The 17,455-nt window shown below is 44.9% G+C and overlaps 1 protein-coding gene across 1 annotated transcript in view; it reads left to right on the top strand.

Moving 5' to 3' along the window:
- The window catches only part of cacna2d3a (calcium channel, voltage-dependent, alpha 2/delta subunit 3a), a 442,979-nt gene that overhangs the window by 349,363 nt on the left and 76,161 nt on the right, over positions 1-17,455 (top strand). The window contains exons 20-28 of the mRNA XM_046364965.1: positions 1,891-1,962; positions 4,871-4,932; positions 5,206-5,273; positions 6,419-6,464; positions 6,965-7,062; positions 7,471-7,564; positions 10,891-10,986; positions 11,211-11,332; positions 12,479-12,556. Of these exons, the coding sequence (XP_046220921.1) occupies positions 1,891-1,962; positions 4,871-4,932; positions 5,206-5,273; positions 6,419-6,464; positions 6,965-7,062; positions 7,471-7,564; positions 10,891-10,986; positions 11,211-11,332; positions 12,479-12,556 (736 nt within the window). The remainder of the gene's footprint in view (positions 1-1,890; positions 1,963-4,870; positions 4,933-5,205; positions 5,274-6,418; positions 6,465-6,964; positions 7,063-7,470; positions 7,565-10,890; positions 10,987-11,210; positions 11,333-12,478; positions 12,557-17,455) is intronic.

The raw sequence follows: 17,455 nt of genomic DNA, 5'->3' as shown, positions 1-17,455 counted from the left end.
TTAAAATAAAAAAAATTATGTTTTTTTTCTTTGTATTATATTTTACCAGATGTTATATTCTCCTACATTCATTTCATATTTCCACAAACTTCAAAGTGCTTTCTTTCAACTGGTATCAAGAATATGCATATCCTTGCTTCAGGTCCTGAACTACAGGCAGGTAGATTTGGGTACGTCATTTTAGGGGAAAATGGAAAAAAAGGTCCAATCCTTTAAGAAGACTGTAGCTATTTGAATACACAAGTTATAGAATAACACATCATCAAATACATGTATTATCAAATGTATTATGACCATTAGACGAAAAACCATGTGACAACATCATTTACTTGAAGAATTCTGACAGTGTTTTGTTTTTGCTAGTGTGCCATTATTCCTAGCTAGACTAGCCTAGACCATACTTAGAGGGAGATGGCACAGATTTCGGGTGGCAGGGTAGCGTAGTGGTTAGAGTGGGGGACTAGCAACCGCAAGGTTGCAAGCTCAAACCCACAAGCTGACAAGGTACAAATCTATTGTTCTGCCCCTGAACAGGCAGTTAACCACTGTTCCTAGGCCGTCATTGAAAATAAGATTTTGTTCTTAATTAACTGACTTGCCTACTTAAATAAAGGTAAAAAAAAATAAACTTCTTATGATCGGTCCGTCAGCATTTGTTCATGCTTGTGATTGGATTGCAGATATAATCTTAAAGCACTAGTTCAAATAGGTTTCTACAGATATTTCTTCCATTTCTTTCACTTAACATTTTATTTTTCAGAAATCTAACTACACAGATATTTGAAGAACCATCTAAAGATCAATTATCTGTGACTAACTAATAAATAAATAAATGTCAGATAGCCCCAAGATCTCAAATATACAGTTGTGAATGCTGCACTCTATTTGTATAAATAGGTGATTAAATAATCATCCGGATCAATGTTTAATGGCATGTCCTGAGTTGTCCAGGAGTCGGGTTCCCAAAACCATCTTAAAGGCTAAGTTAATCTGTGTTTCTAATTATGAACTAGGATCTTATGGTTCTAATGGTGAACTAGGATCCTATGGTTCTGATGAACTAGGATCCTATGGTTTTAATGATGAACTAGGATCCTACGGTTCTAATGGTGAACCAGGATCCTATGGTTCTAATGGTGAACTAGGATCCTGTGGTTCTAGTGGTGAACTAGGATCCTATGGTTCTAGTGGTGAACTAGGATCCTATGGTTCTAACAGTGAACTAGGTCCTATGGTTCTAATGGTGAACTAGGATCCTATGGTTCTAATGTTGAACTTAGCCTTTTGGGAAACTGGGCCCTGGACATTTATGGTTTACCTACAGGCAACTGCCATAATAAAGGAAACACCAACATATAGTGGCTTAATAGGGTGTTGGGACACCACCAGCCAGAACAACTTAAATGCACCTTGACATAGATTCTAAGTGTCTGGAAATCTACTGGAGGGATGTGACACCATTCTTGCATGAGAAATTCCATCATTTAGAAAAAAAATGTATCATGGTGAAAAACGCTGTCTCGCCACTCCAGAATCCTCCAGTGTTCAATTGGGATGAGATCTGATAACGGAGACGGCCATGGCACGTCTTATATTGTTTTCATGCTCATCAAACCATTCAATGATCACTCATAGACATTGTAGCCAAAATAATGGCCTAAATAATGGTCTGCCCAGAATTTTGATACATGACCCTAAGCATGATGGGATGTTAATTGATTAATTAACTGAGGAATCACACATTTGTGGAAGCATCTGCCTTCAATATACTTTGTATCCCTTACTTACTCAAGTGTTTTCTTTATTTTGGCAGTTACCTGTATGTGCTCAGCTATACATTCTGTGAGGGTGAACTCTGTGACTGATGGACTGTCTGTTCTTTGTCTCTAGCTGCGTAATGCCATGGTAAACAGGAAGACTGGCACCTTCTCCATGGAGGTAAAGAAGACTGTGGACAAAGGGGTAAGTGTATGTGTGTGTGTACGTGTATGTGTTTGCGTGTGTGTGTGTGTGTGTGTCTGTGTGTGTCTGTGTGTGTGTGTGTGTGTCTGTGTGTGTGTGTGTCTGTGTGTGTGTGTCTGTGTGTGTGTCTGTGTGTGTGTGTCTGTGTGTGCGTCTGTGTGTCTGTGTCTGTGTCTGTGTCTGTGTCTGTGTCTGTGTCTGTGTCTGTGGGTGTGTCTGTGTGTGTGTGTGTGTGTGTGTGTGTGTGTGTGTGTGTGTGTGTGTGTGTGTGTGTGTGTGTGTGTGTGTGTGTGTGTGTGTGTGTGTGTGTGTGTGTGTGGTGTGTGTGTGTGTGTGTGTGTGTGTGGGTGTGTGTGGTGTGTGCGTGTGTGTGCGTGTGTGCGTGTGTGTGTGTGCGTGTGTGTGTCTGTGTCTGTGTCTGTCTGTGTGAGTGTCTGTGTGTGTGTCTGTGTGTGTGTGTGTGTCTGTGTCTGTGTGTGTGTCTGTGTGTGTGTGTCTGTGTGTGTGTCTGTGTGTGTGTCTGTGTGTCTGTGTCTGTGTGTCTGTGTCTGTGTGTGTGTGTGTGTGTCTGTGTCTGTGTGTGTGTGTGTGTCTGTGTGTGTGTCTGTGTGTGTGTCTGTGTGTCTGTGTCTGTGTCTGTGTCTGTGTCTGTGTCTGTGTCTGTGTCTGTGTCCGTGTCTGTGTCTGTGTCTGTGTCTGTGTCTGTGTCTGTGTCTGTGTCTGTGTCTGTGTCTGTGTCTGTGTCTGTGTCTGTGTGTGTGTCTGTGTCTGTGTGTCTGTGTCTGTGTCTGTGTGTCTGTGTGTCTGTGTGTCTGTGTCTGTGTCTGTGTCTGTGTGTCTGTGTGTCTGTGTGTCTGTGTGTCTGTGTGTCTGTGTGTGTGTCTGTGTGTGTGTCTGTGTGTGTGTCTGTGTGTCTGTGTCTGTGTCTGTGTGTGTGTCTGTGTCTGTGTGTGTGTCTGTGTGTGTGTCTGTGTGTGTGTCTGTGTGTCTGTGTCTGTGTCTGTGTCTGTGTGTGTGTCTGTGTCTGTGTCTGTGTGTGTGGACTGGACTGGATTTACATCTTTACTGTTGTGGTCCAGACACTGCTTCTGATATGTTGCACATTCTTATGGAGAGAGGGCCATCACACACACACACACACACACACACACACACACACACACACACACACACACACACACACACACACACACACACACACACACACACACACACACACACACACACACACACACACACACACACACACACACACACATATACAGACACACACACCCTCACAGACACACACACCCATACAGACACACACACACCCATACAGACACACACACCCATACAGACACACACACCCTCAAAGACACACACACCCTCACAGGCGCACACATCCTCACAGACACACACACCCTCACAGACACACACCCATACAGACACACACACCCTCACAGACACACACACCCTCACAGACACACACACCCATACAGACACACACACCCCATACAGACACACACACCCATACAGACACACACACCCTCCTCACAGACACACACAGACACACACACCCTCACAGACACACACCCCAACAGACACACACACCCTCACAGACACACACACCCACAGACACACACACCCATACAGACACACACATCCTCACAGACACCCACACCCTCACAGACACACACCCATACAGACACACACACCCTCACAGATACACACACCCATACAGACACACACATCCTCACAGACACACACCCATACAGACACACACACCCTCACAGACACACACACCCTCACAGACACACACACCCTCACAGACACACACACCCTCACAGACACACACACCCTCACAGACACACACACCTTCACATGTACCAGTTGAGAAGGAGTCTGGGGGTGGCAGTTCAAACAATCATTAGTGATGCTGTACTGTGCTAGGAGATTCACTCACCCCTATGCCCCCCACTGATCACACACGCACACACACACACTTCGCTGAAATCCCATGGGGACTCATGGGCTGCAGTCGGAGTGTGTCAGAGTATGTGTTTGTGTGTGTAACTGTGAGACTCTTCTTATCTCTACTGAGCACATGTTGCTGAATCTGAGAGAGACAGCAGCCCAGTGGTTCCCTTTTTTACCGTTCCTGTGTGTGTGTGTGTGTGTGTGTGTGTGTGTGTGTGTGTGTGTGTGTGTGTGTGTGTGTGTGTGTGTGTGTGTGTGTGTGTGTGTGTGTGTGTGTGTGTGTGTGTGTGTGTGTGTGTGTGTGTGTGTGTGTGTGTGTGTGTGTGTGTGTGTGTGTATTTATAGTTAAACCGGTTAAATGCTAAACCACACACTCAGGGGACAGATGGCGCTCCTCTTCTTCACTGGTTTCTCTGGCTCTTCAGATCAACATTATAATATATTCCATTTAGCATGTCCTTTGTATCCATAGCGACTTATTGTCATACGTGCATTCCATTTTACGTATCGGTGGTCCCGGGAATCTAACCAACAACCCTGCCGTTGCAAGCTCCATGCTCTTCCAACTGAGCCATTCAGGACAACGAACATATTCATGTCTGTTATCTATGGGAATAACAGTACTTAAATGTAAATGTAAATGTAGTGACTGTTCCACTGGATGTCATAAGGTGAATGCACCAATTTGTAAGTAGCTCTGGATAAGAGCGTCTGCTAAATGACTTAAATGTAAATGTAAATGTAGTGGACATCTGTCAGATACATAGTTGTTTCTCTAGAGCAAACAACCTGCCTGCCACTAGAGGGAGCCAAATAAGAGGAAATAAATATAGGCTGTTTGCCAGCGGAATGGAGTGAAGTTGTGTGTATGAATGTTTGTGCATAAAGTTTTAGACATTACAAATACAATATCTACAATGATGTGTGTTTGTTTGCTTGTGTGTTTCAGAAGCGTGTGCTGGTACTGCATAATGATTACTATTACACTGACATCAAGGGAACCCCCTTCAGGTGAGGCCATGTAGCTAGAGTACTCAATGCTGTTCTGTTATCTTCTAGCAAAAAGTGTGTGTGTGTGTGTGTGTGTGTGTGTGTGTGTGTGTGTGTGTGTGTGTGTGTGTGTGTGTGTGTGTGTGTGTGTGTGTGTGTGTGTGTGTGTGTGTGTGTGTGTGTGTGTGTGTGTGTGTGTGTGTGTGTGTGTGTGTGTGTGTGTGTGTGTGTGTGTGTGTGTGTGTGTGTGTGTGTGTGTGTGTGTACAGGTCTCTTATAGAGGTGTGTTTTCAGTCTAGGGGTAGCCCTGTCCAGAGGCCATGGAAAATACTTCTTTAGAGGAAACGTCACTGTAGAAGAAGGTAGACATACTTCTCTCTCTCACCTGTTCCCTATTTCCCTCTGTTACTCATCCCTTCCTCTCTCTCTCTCTCTCTCTCTCTCTCTCTCTCTCTCTCTCTCTCTCTCTCTCTCTCTCTCTCTCTCTCTCCCTCTCTTTCTCTGTCTCTCTCTCTTGCTCTCTCTCTCTCTCTCTCTCTCTCTCTCTCTCTCTCTCTCTCTCTCTCTCTCTCTCTCTCTCTCTCTCTCTGTCTCTCTCTCTTGCTCTCTCTCTCTCTCTCTCTCTCTCTCTCTCTCTCTCTCTCTCTCTCTTTCTCTCTCTCTCTCTCCCTCTCACTCTTTCTCTGTCTCTCTCCCTCTTTCTCTGTCTCTCTCTCTTTCTCTTTCTCTTTCTCTTTCTCTCTCTCTCTTTCTCTGTCCCTCTCTCTCTGTCCCTCTCTCTCTGTCTCTCTTTATCTCTCTCTCTCTCTCTCTCTCTCTCTCTCTCTCTCTCTCTCTCTCTCTCTCTCTCTCTCTCTCTCTCTCTCTCTCTCTCTCTCTCTCTCTCTCTCTCTCTCTCTGTCTCTCTCTTTATTTCTCTGTCTCTGTCTCTGAAATAAAATAATCTGTCTCTCTCTCTATTTATCTCTCTGTCTCTCTCTCTCTCTCTCTTTTTCTCTCCCTCCCTTTTTTTTCCTCCATCATGTTTCCTCCATCATTCCCCGTGCTCCATGTCCAGGATCATGTGTGTTAATATTCATGCTGATTCTAAGCATGTTTTTATAAACACGTGGAGCCCTGGGAGCATGACTTGGCTCTTGCTACTCCTGTCAGTCCTGTCAGAACCACTCAGGAGAGTCATTTTTCACCAGACACACACAGGACATGAATTATAAATGAAAGTAGAGCTGAAAACCAGAGTTTTGTCAATCTGATGCTTAAAGTGGAATGAAAAATCTATTGATACGGGCACAAATCGGCCCATACCGCTTTTCTTATTTCAGAGCCAGTATTCTGTAAGAGATGATGATACCCAAGCAGTATGGTATTAGCAATGGCAGCTCTGTCTACCAGTCAACAGCGGCCCATTCCTACCACTGTCCCTATCATTGTAGTTGTTTAATAGTGTTCCCCACAGGGGGTTGTGGGCTTTTCTCTCTGTAGACTAACGTCTATTGGTCACATCTAGGTCTTCATGATCTGGAGCACCCTGATGTACAGCTAGCAGATGAATGGTAGGAACACAATGTTGTTAGGGGAATGTGTGTGTGTGTGTGTGTGTGTGTGTGTGTGTGTGTGTGTGTGTGTGTGTGTGTGTGTGGTGTGTTTGTAACAGTGTGTATGTGTGTTTAGTAACAGTGTGTGTGTATGTATTTAGTAACAATGTGTGTATGTGTGTGTGTGGGGTGTATTTAGTAACAGTGTGTATGTGTGTTTAGTAACAGTGTGTGTGTATGTATTTAGTAACAATGTGTGTATGTGTGTATATTTAGTAACTGTGTGTGTGTGCGTTTGGTAACACTGTGTATATGTGTTTAGTTACAGCGTGTTTGTGTGTGTGTGTGTGTGTGTGTGTGTGTGTGTGTGTGTGTGTGTGTGTGTGTGTGTGTGTGTGTGTGTGTGTGTGTGTGTGTGTGTGTGTGTGTGTGTGTGTGTGTGTGTGTGTGTGTGTGTGTGTGTGTGTGTGTGTGTGTGTGTGTGTTGTAACAGTACGGTGTGTGTGTTTCCACTACAGGACATACTGTGACACAGATGAGCACCCAGAGCACCGGTACCTGTCTCAGATAGAAGCCATCAAACTCTACCTCAGTGGACGAGAACCACATCTTAAATGTAAGTCCCTCCCTCCATTATCTCTCTCTCTCCATCCTATACTCATCTACCGGACTCCATATGCCTTACTGGTCCTTTAACTGGTCTATCTGACTCCTCAATATTGTCTCACTTCTGTTCTGTCCTTTTCTATTCTATTCTGTTTGATTCTATTCTATTGTATTCTGTTCTATGCTGTTTGATTATATCCTATTTTGTTCTGTTCTATTCCGTTATTTTCTATTCTGTTCTATTCCGTTATTTTCTATTCTGTTCTATTCTGTTCTATTCAGTTATTTTCTATTCTGTTCTATTCCGTTATTTTCTATTCTATTCCGTTATTTTCTAGTCTGTTCTATTGTGTTCTATTCTATTCTGTTCTATTATATTATGTTATGTTACATTCTATTATATTGTGTTCTATTCTAGGTGATAAGGAATTGATCCAGGAGGTTCTGTTTGATGCTGTAGTAACAGCTCCTCTAGAGGCCTACTGGACCAGCTTGGTACTAAACAAGTCAGAGTATGTACACACACACACACACACACACACACACACACACACACACACACACACACACACACACACACACACACACACACACACACACACACACACACACACACACACACACACACACACACACACACACACACACACACACACACACACACACTGTAACGGTTTTCTAGGTGTGGTGAAGGAGAGTCGGACCAAAACGCAGCGTGTAGATTACGATTCATGTTTAATGAAGAACACACACTAAACACAAACACTACAAAACAATAAACGTAACGAAAACTGAAACAGCCTAAACTGGTGCAAACTAACACTAGATAGTTACAAGGACACTAAGGACAATCACCCACAAAACAACCAAAGAATATGGCTGCCTATATATGGTTCCCAATCAGAGACAACAATAAACACCTGACTCTGATTGAGAACCACTCCAGACAGCCATAGACTCTGCTAGATCACCCCACTAGCTACAATCCCACTATATACCAAAACCCCAAGACAAAACACACCACAATACAAAAACCCCATGCCACACCCTGGCCTGACCCAATACATAAAGATAAACACAAAATACTTCGACCAGGGCGTGACAGAACCCCCCCCTAAGGTGCGGACTCCCGAACGCACCTCAAAACAACAGGGAGGGTCCGGGTGGGCGTCTGTCCATGGTGGCGGCTCCGGCGCGGGATGTGGACTCCACTCATTCAATGTCTTAGTCCCCTCTCCTCGCGTCCCTGAATAGTCCACCCTTGCCGCCGACCATGGCCTTGTAGTCCTGACCCAGAACCCCACTGGACTGAGGAGCAGATCGGGACTGAAGTACAGCTCAGGAGTGAGGCAGCTCAGGACTGAGGGGAAGCTCGGGAGTGAGAGAAAGCTTGGGAGTGAGAGAAAGCTCGGGAGTGAGAGAAAGCTCAGGAGTGAGAGGAAGCTCAGGAGTGAGAGGAAGCTCAGGAGTGAGATGAAGCTCAGGCAGGTTGATGGATCTTGGCTGACTGGCAGATCCTGGCTGACTGGCAGATCCTGGCCGACTGGAAGTTCTGGCGGATCCTGGCAGACTGGCGGATCCTGGCCGACTGGCAGATACTGGCCAACTGGCAGATCCTGGCCAACTGGCAGATCCTGGCCAACTGGCACCTCTGGCGGATCCTGGCTGACTAGCACTTCTGGCGGATCCTGGCTGACTGGCACTTCTGCCGGATCCTGGCAGACTGGTGGATCCTTGCAGACTGGCAGCTCCTTGTAGACTGACAGCTCTTTGCAGACTGGCAGCTCTGGCTGCTTCATGCAGACTGGCAGCTCTGGCTGCTTCATGCAGACTGACAGCTCTGGCTGCTTCATGCAGACTGACAGCTCTGGCTGCTTCATGCAGACTGACAGCTCCGACTGCTTCATGCAGACTGACAGCTCTGGCTGCTCCATGCCTGGCAGCACTGGACTGGCAGCTCCTTGCAGACTGGCAGCTCCTTGCAGACTGACAGCTCTGGCTGCTCCATGCAGGCTGGCAGCTCAGACTGGCTGCTTCAGACTGCAGACTGACAGCTCTGGCTGCTTCATGCAGGACTGACAGCTCTGCACTGACAGCTCTGGCTGCTCCATGCAGACTGACAGCTCTGGCTGCTTCATGCAGACTGACAGCATCTTGCAGACTGGCAGCTTCTTGCAGACTGACAGCTCTGACTGCTCCATGCAGGCTGACAGCTCTGACTGCTCCATGCAGGCTGGAAGCATCTTGCAGACTGGCAGCTCCTTGCAGACTGGCAGCTCCTTGCAGACTGACAGCTCTGGCTGCTCCATGCAGGCTGACAGCTCCTTGCAGACTGACAGCTCCTTGCAGACTGGCAGCTCCTTGCACACTGACAGCTCTGGCTGCTTCATGCAGACTGACAGCTCTGGCTGCTCCATGCAGACTGACAGCTCTGACTGCTTCATGCAGACTGACAGCATCTTGCAGACTGGCAGCTTCTTGCAGACTGACAGCTCTGGCTGCTTCATGCAGACTGACAGCATCTTGCAGACTGGCAGCTTCTTGCAGACTGACAGCTCTGACTGCTCCATGCAGGCTGACAGCTCTGACTGCTCCATGCAGGCTGGAAGCATCTTGCAGACTGGCAGCTTCTTGCAGACTGACAGCTCTGGCTGCTCCATGCAGGCTGGCAGCACCTTGCAGACTGGCAGCTCCTTGCAGACTGGCAGCTCTGGCTGCTCCATGCAAAAACACCAACACAGCAACTCCCTCATTTCTCTCACCTCCAACATCGGTTCTGGTCTCCACCTTGGCTCCTCCCGATAAACAGGGAGAGTTGGCTCAGGTCTGACTCCTGACTCTGCCACTCTCTCCCTGAGTCCCCCCCCCAATACATTTTTGGGGCTGACTCTCAGGCTTCCTTGCCAACCGTGTTCCCTCATATCGCCGGCTCCTCTCTCCGGCTGACTCTGCTCTCCTCGCTGCCTCCACCTGCTCCACCTTTGGGCGGCTACACTCCCCTGGTATATCCCTGGGTCCTCTCCTGTCGAGGATTTCCTCCCATGTCCAGAAAGGCTTATTGCGCATCTCCTCTTTGGGCTGCACCTGCCTGTTGACACGCTACTTGGTCCGTTTACGGTGGGTGATTCTGTAATGGTTTTCTAGGTGTGGTGAAGGAGAGTCGGACCAAAACGCAGCGTGTAGATTACGATTCATGTTTAATGTAGAAAACACACTAAACACAAACACTACAAAACAATAAACGTAACGAAAACCGAAACAGCCTGAACTGGTGCAAACTAACAGTCGATAGTTACAAGGACACTAAGGACAATCACCCACAAAACAACCAAAGAATATGGCTGCCTAATATAGCTACAATCCCACTATATACCAAAACCCCGAGACAAAACACACCATAATACTAAAACCCCATGCCACACCCTGGCCTGACCCAATACATAAAGATAAACACAAAATACTTCGACCAGGGCGTGACACATACACACACACACACACACACACACACACACACACACACACACAACACACACACGCAACACACGCACACACATGCACACACACACACACACACACACACACACACACACATACATACATACATACACACACACGCAACCTCTTTCTCCATATCTCCCTCTAGTATGTACCATGGTTTTACACTACTGATGCTCTTTGCTGTTCGGTACTCTCATTCTGTATCTAATGTGTGACGCATTACTGTAGTATTACTGTAGTATTACTGTATTATTACTGTAGTATTACTGTAGTATTACTGTAGTATTACTGTAGTATTACCTGAGTATTACCTGAGTATTATTGCATGTATGTTTTCCAGGAACTCTGATAAGGGCGTGGAGATAGCCTACCTGGGCACACGTACTGGCCTCTCCAGAATCAACTTGTTTGTGGTTCCGGACCAGCTGACCAATCAGTAAGTTCATCACACACAGGCTGACCAATCAGTAAGTTCATCACACACATGCCAGATGAATGGTTCGCAACACGCTACCCCACAATTCCCTGAAGTTAGTGTACATGTAATGACTGTTGATAGTTGGTCCACTCACGTTGCCTGTCCAGTTTCCAGTTTCCAGTTTCCAGTTTCCAGTTTCCTGTTTCCTGTTTCATCACCTCTTTGTTTCTGTCTGTTTCAAGAGATTTCCTGACAGCTGAAGATAAGGAAGGGGTGTTCAATGCCGATCACTTTCCCCTGTGGTACAAGAGAGCAGCAGAACAGGTTCCTGGAACCTTTGTCTACTCTCTCCCCTTCAACACAGGTAGGTACACCTGTTCTCTATGGGAAAACATCACTGAACAGTCCTCCATTGATAGCCTGAACACACAGCTGAATCTGTTACAACTGCTCCACCCTGTGTCCACTGGAGAAATTACATGAGTGGTTCAAATACACACAGCGAGAGAGAGAGAAACACAGTCCTTCCTGTTTAACTCTCCCAATAGTGAGATGTTTAGAGGGCTGTTTTTAGTGGTTGGTACCATATTGCAGCCAAATGCCTGAGAGGGAACATGAAAATAAGTTGATATGTAAATGGTTATTGCCTAACATAAACCGTTTCCATTACACACATATTTTGCGGAGGATGATTGCATTCAACCAAATCCATTTTCCCTTACCATTGCTTTTCTAGTTATTTCTCTCCCTATTTCCATGTTTTCCTTCTCCTTCCCCTTTCGCTCCCTCTTTCTCTCCCTCCCTCCCTCTTTCTCTCTCTCTCTCTCTCTCTGTCTCTCTCTGTCTCTCCTTCTCTCTTCTCTCTTCTCTCTCTGTCTCTCCTTCTCTCTCTCTCTCTCTCTGTCTCTCCCTCTCTCTCTCTGTCTCTCGTTCTCTCTTCTCTCTGTCTCTCATTCTCTCCTCTCTCTCTCTCTATCACTCTTATTAATTCTGGGCTGTGTTCTTGTGGACAGGGCTGATTGCTATGGGTTGAAATTGGATATGTTATAACGAGCTGCCACACACCCACACACACACACACACACGCACGCACGCACGCACACACACACACACACACACACACACACACACACACACACACACACACACACACACACACACACACACACACACACACACACACACACACACACACACACACACACACACACACACACACACACACACACACACACACACACACACACACACACACACACACACACACACACACTCAGAGAAACCAGTGCCCTTCCAATAGTATTATTGAAAGAACATGTTTTGAGTGGCCTGCTGTTGCCTCAGGGAGTCCATTAAACCACACTCTAATAATACTGGTGATATTCTATTTACTTTCTGAGGTTGCCGTGGTCAAATGATTACTATAGTATATAATGTAGATACCCCTGCAGGAATGCGTATTGTAGTGATGACAAGGAGACTGATGGTGTGTGTTCTGTATGTGTCCTAGGGAAGGACAATAATAGTGTAGTGTTGGCCAGCACTGCCATTCAGCTACTGGACGAAAGAAAATCACCCATTGCTGCCGGTGAGTTGATTTAACTCCTTCAAACACACACATACACACAGACACAAACACAAACACACTGAGCTCTGGACACGCACACATTCTGCATCTAGCACACAACACTCTCTCTCACACACACACTCTCCTCGATGGTGCCTTTTTCTTCACACTCTCACTCAGACTCTGTTGATCTGGATAGTGTGTCATCTTGCTTGGACAGCAAATGTCTGTCCTCCCCTCTAGCCTTACTTCTGCACACAGGTGGCTATGGAGGAGGACTGGTGTGTGTGTGTGTGTGTGTGTGTGTGTGTGTGTGTGTGTGTGTGTGTGTGTGTGTGTGTGTGTGTGTGTGTGTGTGTGTGTGTGTGTGTGTGTGTGTGTGTGTGTGTGTGTGTGTGTGTGTGTGTGTGTGTGTGTGTGTGTGTGTGTGTGTGTGTGTGTGTGTGTGTCAGGGAAAGTTTACGTTGGGAAGTGTGGCGCTGGACAACGTGACCCATGTACGGGACCCATGTACATGTATCTGGAGCATCAGCATTTGTGGGTTCGAATATAGGCTCAAAATAGCCTGAAACTCGTCAGTCTATTCTTGTTCTGAGAAATTAAGGCTATTCCATGCGAGAAATTGCCATGAAACTGAAGATCTGGTACAACGCTGTGTACTACTCCCTTCACAGAATGGAGCAAACTGGCACTAACCAGAATAGAAAGAGGAGTTGGAGGCCCCGGTGCACAACTGAGAAAGAGGACAATACGTACAATAGAGTGTCTAGTTTGAGAAACAGACACCTCACAAGTCCTCAACTGGCAGCTTCATTAAATAGTATCTGCACAACACCAGACTCAACGTCAACAGTGAAGAGGCGACTCCAGGATGCTGGCCTTCTAAGCAGAGTTGTAAAAAAAAAGCCAAATCTCAGACTGGCCAATAAAAAGAAAAGATTAAGATGGGCAAAAGAACACAGACACTGGACAGAGGAACTCTGCCTAGAAGGCCAGGAACCCGGAGTCGTCTCATCACCCAAATCATAGACTGTTCTATCTGCTACCGCCCCGCAAGTGGTACCGATGCACCAGGTCTGGAACCAACAGGACCCTGAACAGATTCTACCCCCAAGCAATAAGACTGATAAATAATTAGTTAAATAGTTAACCAAATAGCTACCCAGACTATCTGCATTGACCGTTTTGCACTAACTAATTTGAGTCATCAAGCTGCTGTTACTGTCTATTATCTATCATGTTGTCCAGTCACTTTATCCCTACCTACAGTATACTGCTGTTACTGTCTATTATCTATCCTTTACACCTACCTACAGTATACTGATGTTACTGTCTATTATCTATCCTTTATCCCTACCTACAGTATACTGTTGTTACTGTCTATTATCTATCCTTTATCCCTACCTACAGTATACTGCTGTTACTCTCTATTATCTATCCTTTACACCTATCTACAGTATACTGTTGTTACTGTCTATTATCTATCCTTTACCCCTACCTACAGTATACTGCTGTTACTGTCTATTATCTATCCTTTACACCTATCTACAGTATACTGTTGTTACTGTCTATTATCTATCCTTTACCGCTACCTACAGTATACTGCTGTTACTGTCTATTATCTATCCTTTACCCCTACCTACAGTATACTGCTGTTACTATCTATTATCTATCCTGTTGTCCAGTCACTTTACCCCTACCTACAGTATACTGCTGTTACTGTCTATTATCTATCCTTTACCCCTACCTACAGTATACTGCTGTTACTATCTATTATCTATCCTGTTGTCCAGTCACTTTACCCCTACCTACAGTATACTGCTGTTACTATCTATTATCTATCCTGTTGTCCAGTCACTTTACCCCTACCTACAGTATACTGCTGTTACTATCTATTATCTATCCTGTTGTCCAGTCACTTTACCCCTACCTACAGTATACTGTTGTTACTGTCTATTAGCTATCCTTTAACTCCTACCTACAGTATACTGCTGTTACTGTCTATTATCTATCCTGTTGTCCAGTCACTTTACCCCTACCTACAGTATACTGCTGTTACTATCTATTATCTATCCTGTTGTCCAGTCACTTTACCCCTACCTACAGTATACTGTTGTTACTGTCTATTAGCTATCCTTTAACTCCTACCTACAGTATACTGCTGTTACTGTCTATTATCTATCCTTTATCCCTACCTTGTAACGGCGTTCGTCTGTTGAAGGAGAGTCGGACCAAAATGCAGCGTGGTGGTTACTCATGTTCTTTAATGAAGAATAGTGATACATGAAATAACTTATAAATATACAAAAACAACAAACGGAACGTGAAAACCCATACAACATGTCTGGTGAACAACTACACAGAGACAGGAACAATCACCCACAAAATATGCAGTGAAACCCAGGCTACCTAAATATGGTTCCCAATCAGAGACAACGAGAATCACCTGACTCTGATTGAGAACCGCCTCAGGCAGCCAAGCCTATGCTAGACACCCCTACTCAGCCACAATCCCAATGCCTACAAAAAAAACAATATGACAACACAATAAACCCATGTCACACCCTGGACTGAACAAATAATTAAAGAAAACACAAAATACTAAGACCAAGGCGTGACATACCTACAGTATACTGCTGCTACTGTCTATTATCTATCCTTTACCCCTACCTACAGTATACTGCTGTTACTGTCTATTATCTATCCTTTACCCCTACCTACAGTATACTGCTGTTACTGTCTATTATCTACCCTTTATCCCTACCTACAGTATACTGCTGTTACTGTCTATTATCTACCCTTTATCCCTACCTACAGTATACTGCTGTTACTGTCTATTATCTATCCTTTACCTCTACCTACAGTATACTGCTGTTACTGTCTATTATCTATCCTTTACCCCTACCTACAGTATACTGCTGTTACTGTCTATTATCTATCCTTTACCCCTACCTACAGTATACTGCTGTTACTGTCTATTATCTACCCTTTATCCCTACCTACAGTATACTGCTGTTACTGTCTATTATCTATCCTTTATCCCTACCTACAGTATACTGCTGTTACTGTCTATTATCTATCCTTAAACCCTAGCTACAGTATACTGCTGTTACTGTCTATTATCTACCCTTTATCCCTACCTACAGTATACTGCTGTTACTGTCTATTATCTACCCTTTATCCCTACCTACAGTATACTGCTGTTACTGTCTATTATCTATCCTTTACCCCTACCTACAGTATACTGCTGTTACTGTCTATTATCTACCCTTTATCCCTACCTACAGTATACTGCTGTTACTGTCTATTATCTACCCTTTACCCCTACCTACAGTATACTGCTGTTACTGTCTATTATTATAGGCCTATACTACAGTAAAGCAGTGATTGGTTAGTGATCAGTTATGCTATTTGTGTTTGCACATGTGAGGAGTGTGTGTGTGACCTGGTGAGTAGGTGTAGCATTTTGATTGGTTGTGTTTGGAAAAGGAAAGCAAGTCACTTCCTGTTCGATTTTTGTGTTTTAGGTAGAGAATTGTGTGTAGTGAAAAAAGTGTTTTATGCAATTGACAACAGAGTCAAAGGCTGAGAAATAGCTAATGGTTTTGGATATTTGGTGTGTAGTTTTGCACTTTGAGTGAGAGGTTTCAAAAATCGTGTGACATTAAAATTGTGTGTAGGCAGTTGGAAAAAACAGTAATACGTATTCAACCCCTTTGTTATGACAGTTCCAGAGTTTAATGGCTGTGATAGGAAACAACTGAGGATGGATCAACAACACTGTCGTTACTGCACAATAATAACCTAAATGACAGAGTGAAAAGAAGGAAGTCTGTACAGAACACAAATATTCAGAAACATGCACTAAAGTAATTCTTCAAAAACATTTGACAAGTGTTATGTTTGTGTTATGTTTGAGGCAAATCCAACACATCACTCTCAGAGGTGTGTGTTTATATGTTAGGAGAATGTGTGTGTTTGTGTTAGGGGAATGTGTGTTCATGTGTTAGGGTAGTGTGTGTGTGTGTGTGTGTGTGTGTGTGTGTGTGTGTGTGTGTGTGTGTGTGTGTGTGTGTGTGTGTGTGTGTGTGTGTGTGTGTGTGTGTGTGTGTGTGTGTGTGTGTGTGTGTGTGTGTGTGTGTGTGTGTGTGGAATGTGTGTGTGTGTGGGGAATGTGTGTGGGGAATGTTTGTGTGTGTGTGGGGAATGTGTGTGTGTTTTTGTGTGTGGGGAATGTGTGTGGGGAATGTTTGTGTGTGTGTGGGGAATGTGTGTGTGTTTTTGTGTTAGGGGAATGTGTGTTGGTGTGTGTGTTAGGGGAATGTGTGTGTGTGGGGAATGTGTGTGTGTTTTTGTGTTAGGGGAATGTGTGTTGGTGTGTGTGGGGGAATGTGTGTGTTTTTTTGTGTTAGGGGAATGTGTGTGTTTGTGTGTGTTAGCGGAATGTGTGTGTGTTTGTTAGAGGAATGTGTGTGTTTTTGTGTTAGGGGAATGTGTGTTGGTGTGTGTGTGGGGAATGTGTGTGTTTTTGTGTGTTAGGGGAATGCGTGTGTGTTTATGTGTGGTGTGTGTGTGTGTTTTAGGGGAATGTGTGTGTTTGTGTGTTAGGGGAATGTGTGTGTGTTTTTGAGTTAGGGTAATGCGTGTGTGTTTTTGTGTTAGGGGAATGTGTCTGTGTATGTGTTAGGGGAATGTGTGTGTGTGTTTGTGTGTTAGGGTAATGTGTGTGTGTTTTTGTGTTAGGGGAATGTGTGTGTATGTGTTAGGGGAATGTGTGTGTGCTTGTGTGTTAGGGTAATGTGTGTGTGTGTTTATGTGTAAGATGACTCGAGAGAGAAGGAAAAGGCTGTTGTAGGTCTGAGCTTCACCTCCTTGAAGACTCCCTTCAGAGGAACTCTCATACAGAGGAACTCTCATACA

The sequence above is a fragment of the Oncorhynchus gorbuscha genome, linkage group LG10 (assembly GCF_021184085.1).
Source record: "Oncorhynchus gorbuscha isolate QuinsamMale2020 ecotype Even-year linkage group LG10, OgorEven_v1.0, whole genome shotgun sequence".
Lineage (NCBI taxonomy): Eukaryota > Metazoa > Chordata > Actinopteri > Salmoniformes > Salmonidae > Oncorhynchus > Oncorhynchus gorbuscha.
Note: the sequence above shows the minus strand (reverse complement) of the source record. Positions and strands in the feature narration are given on the sequence as shown.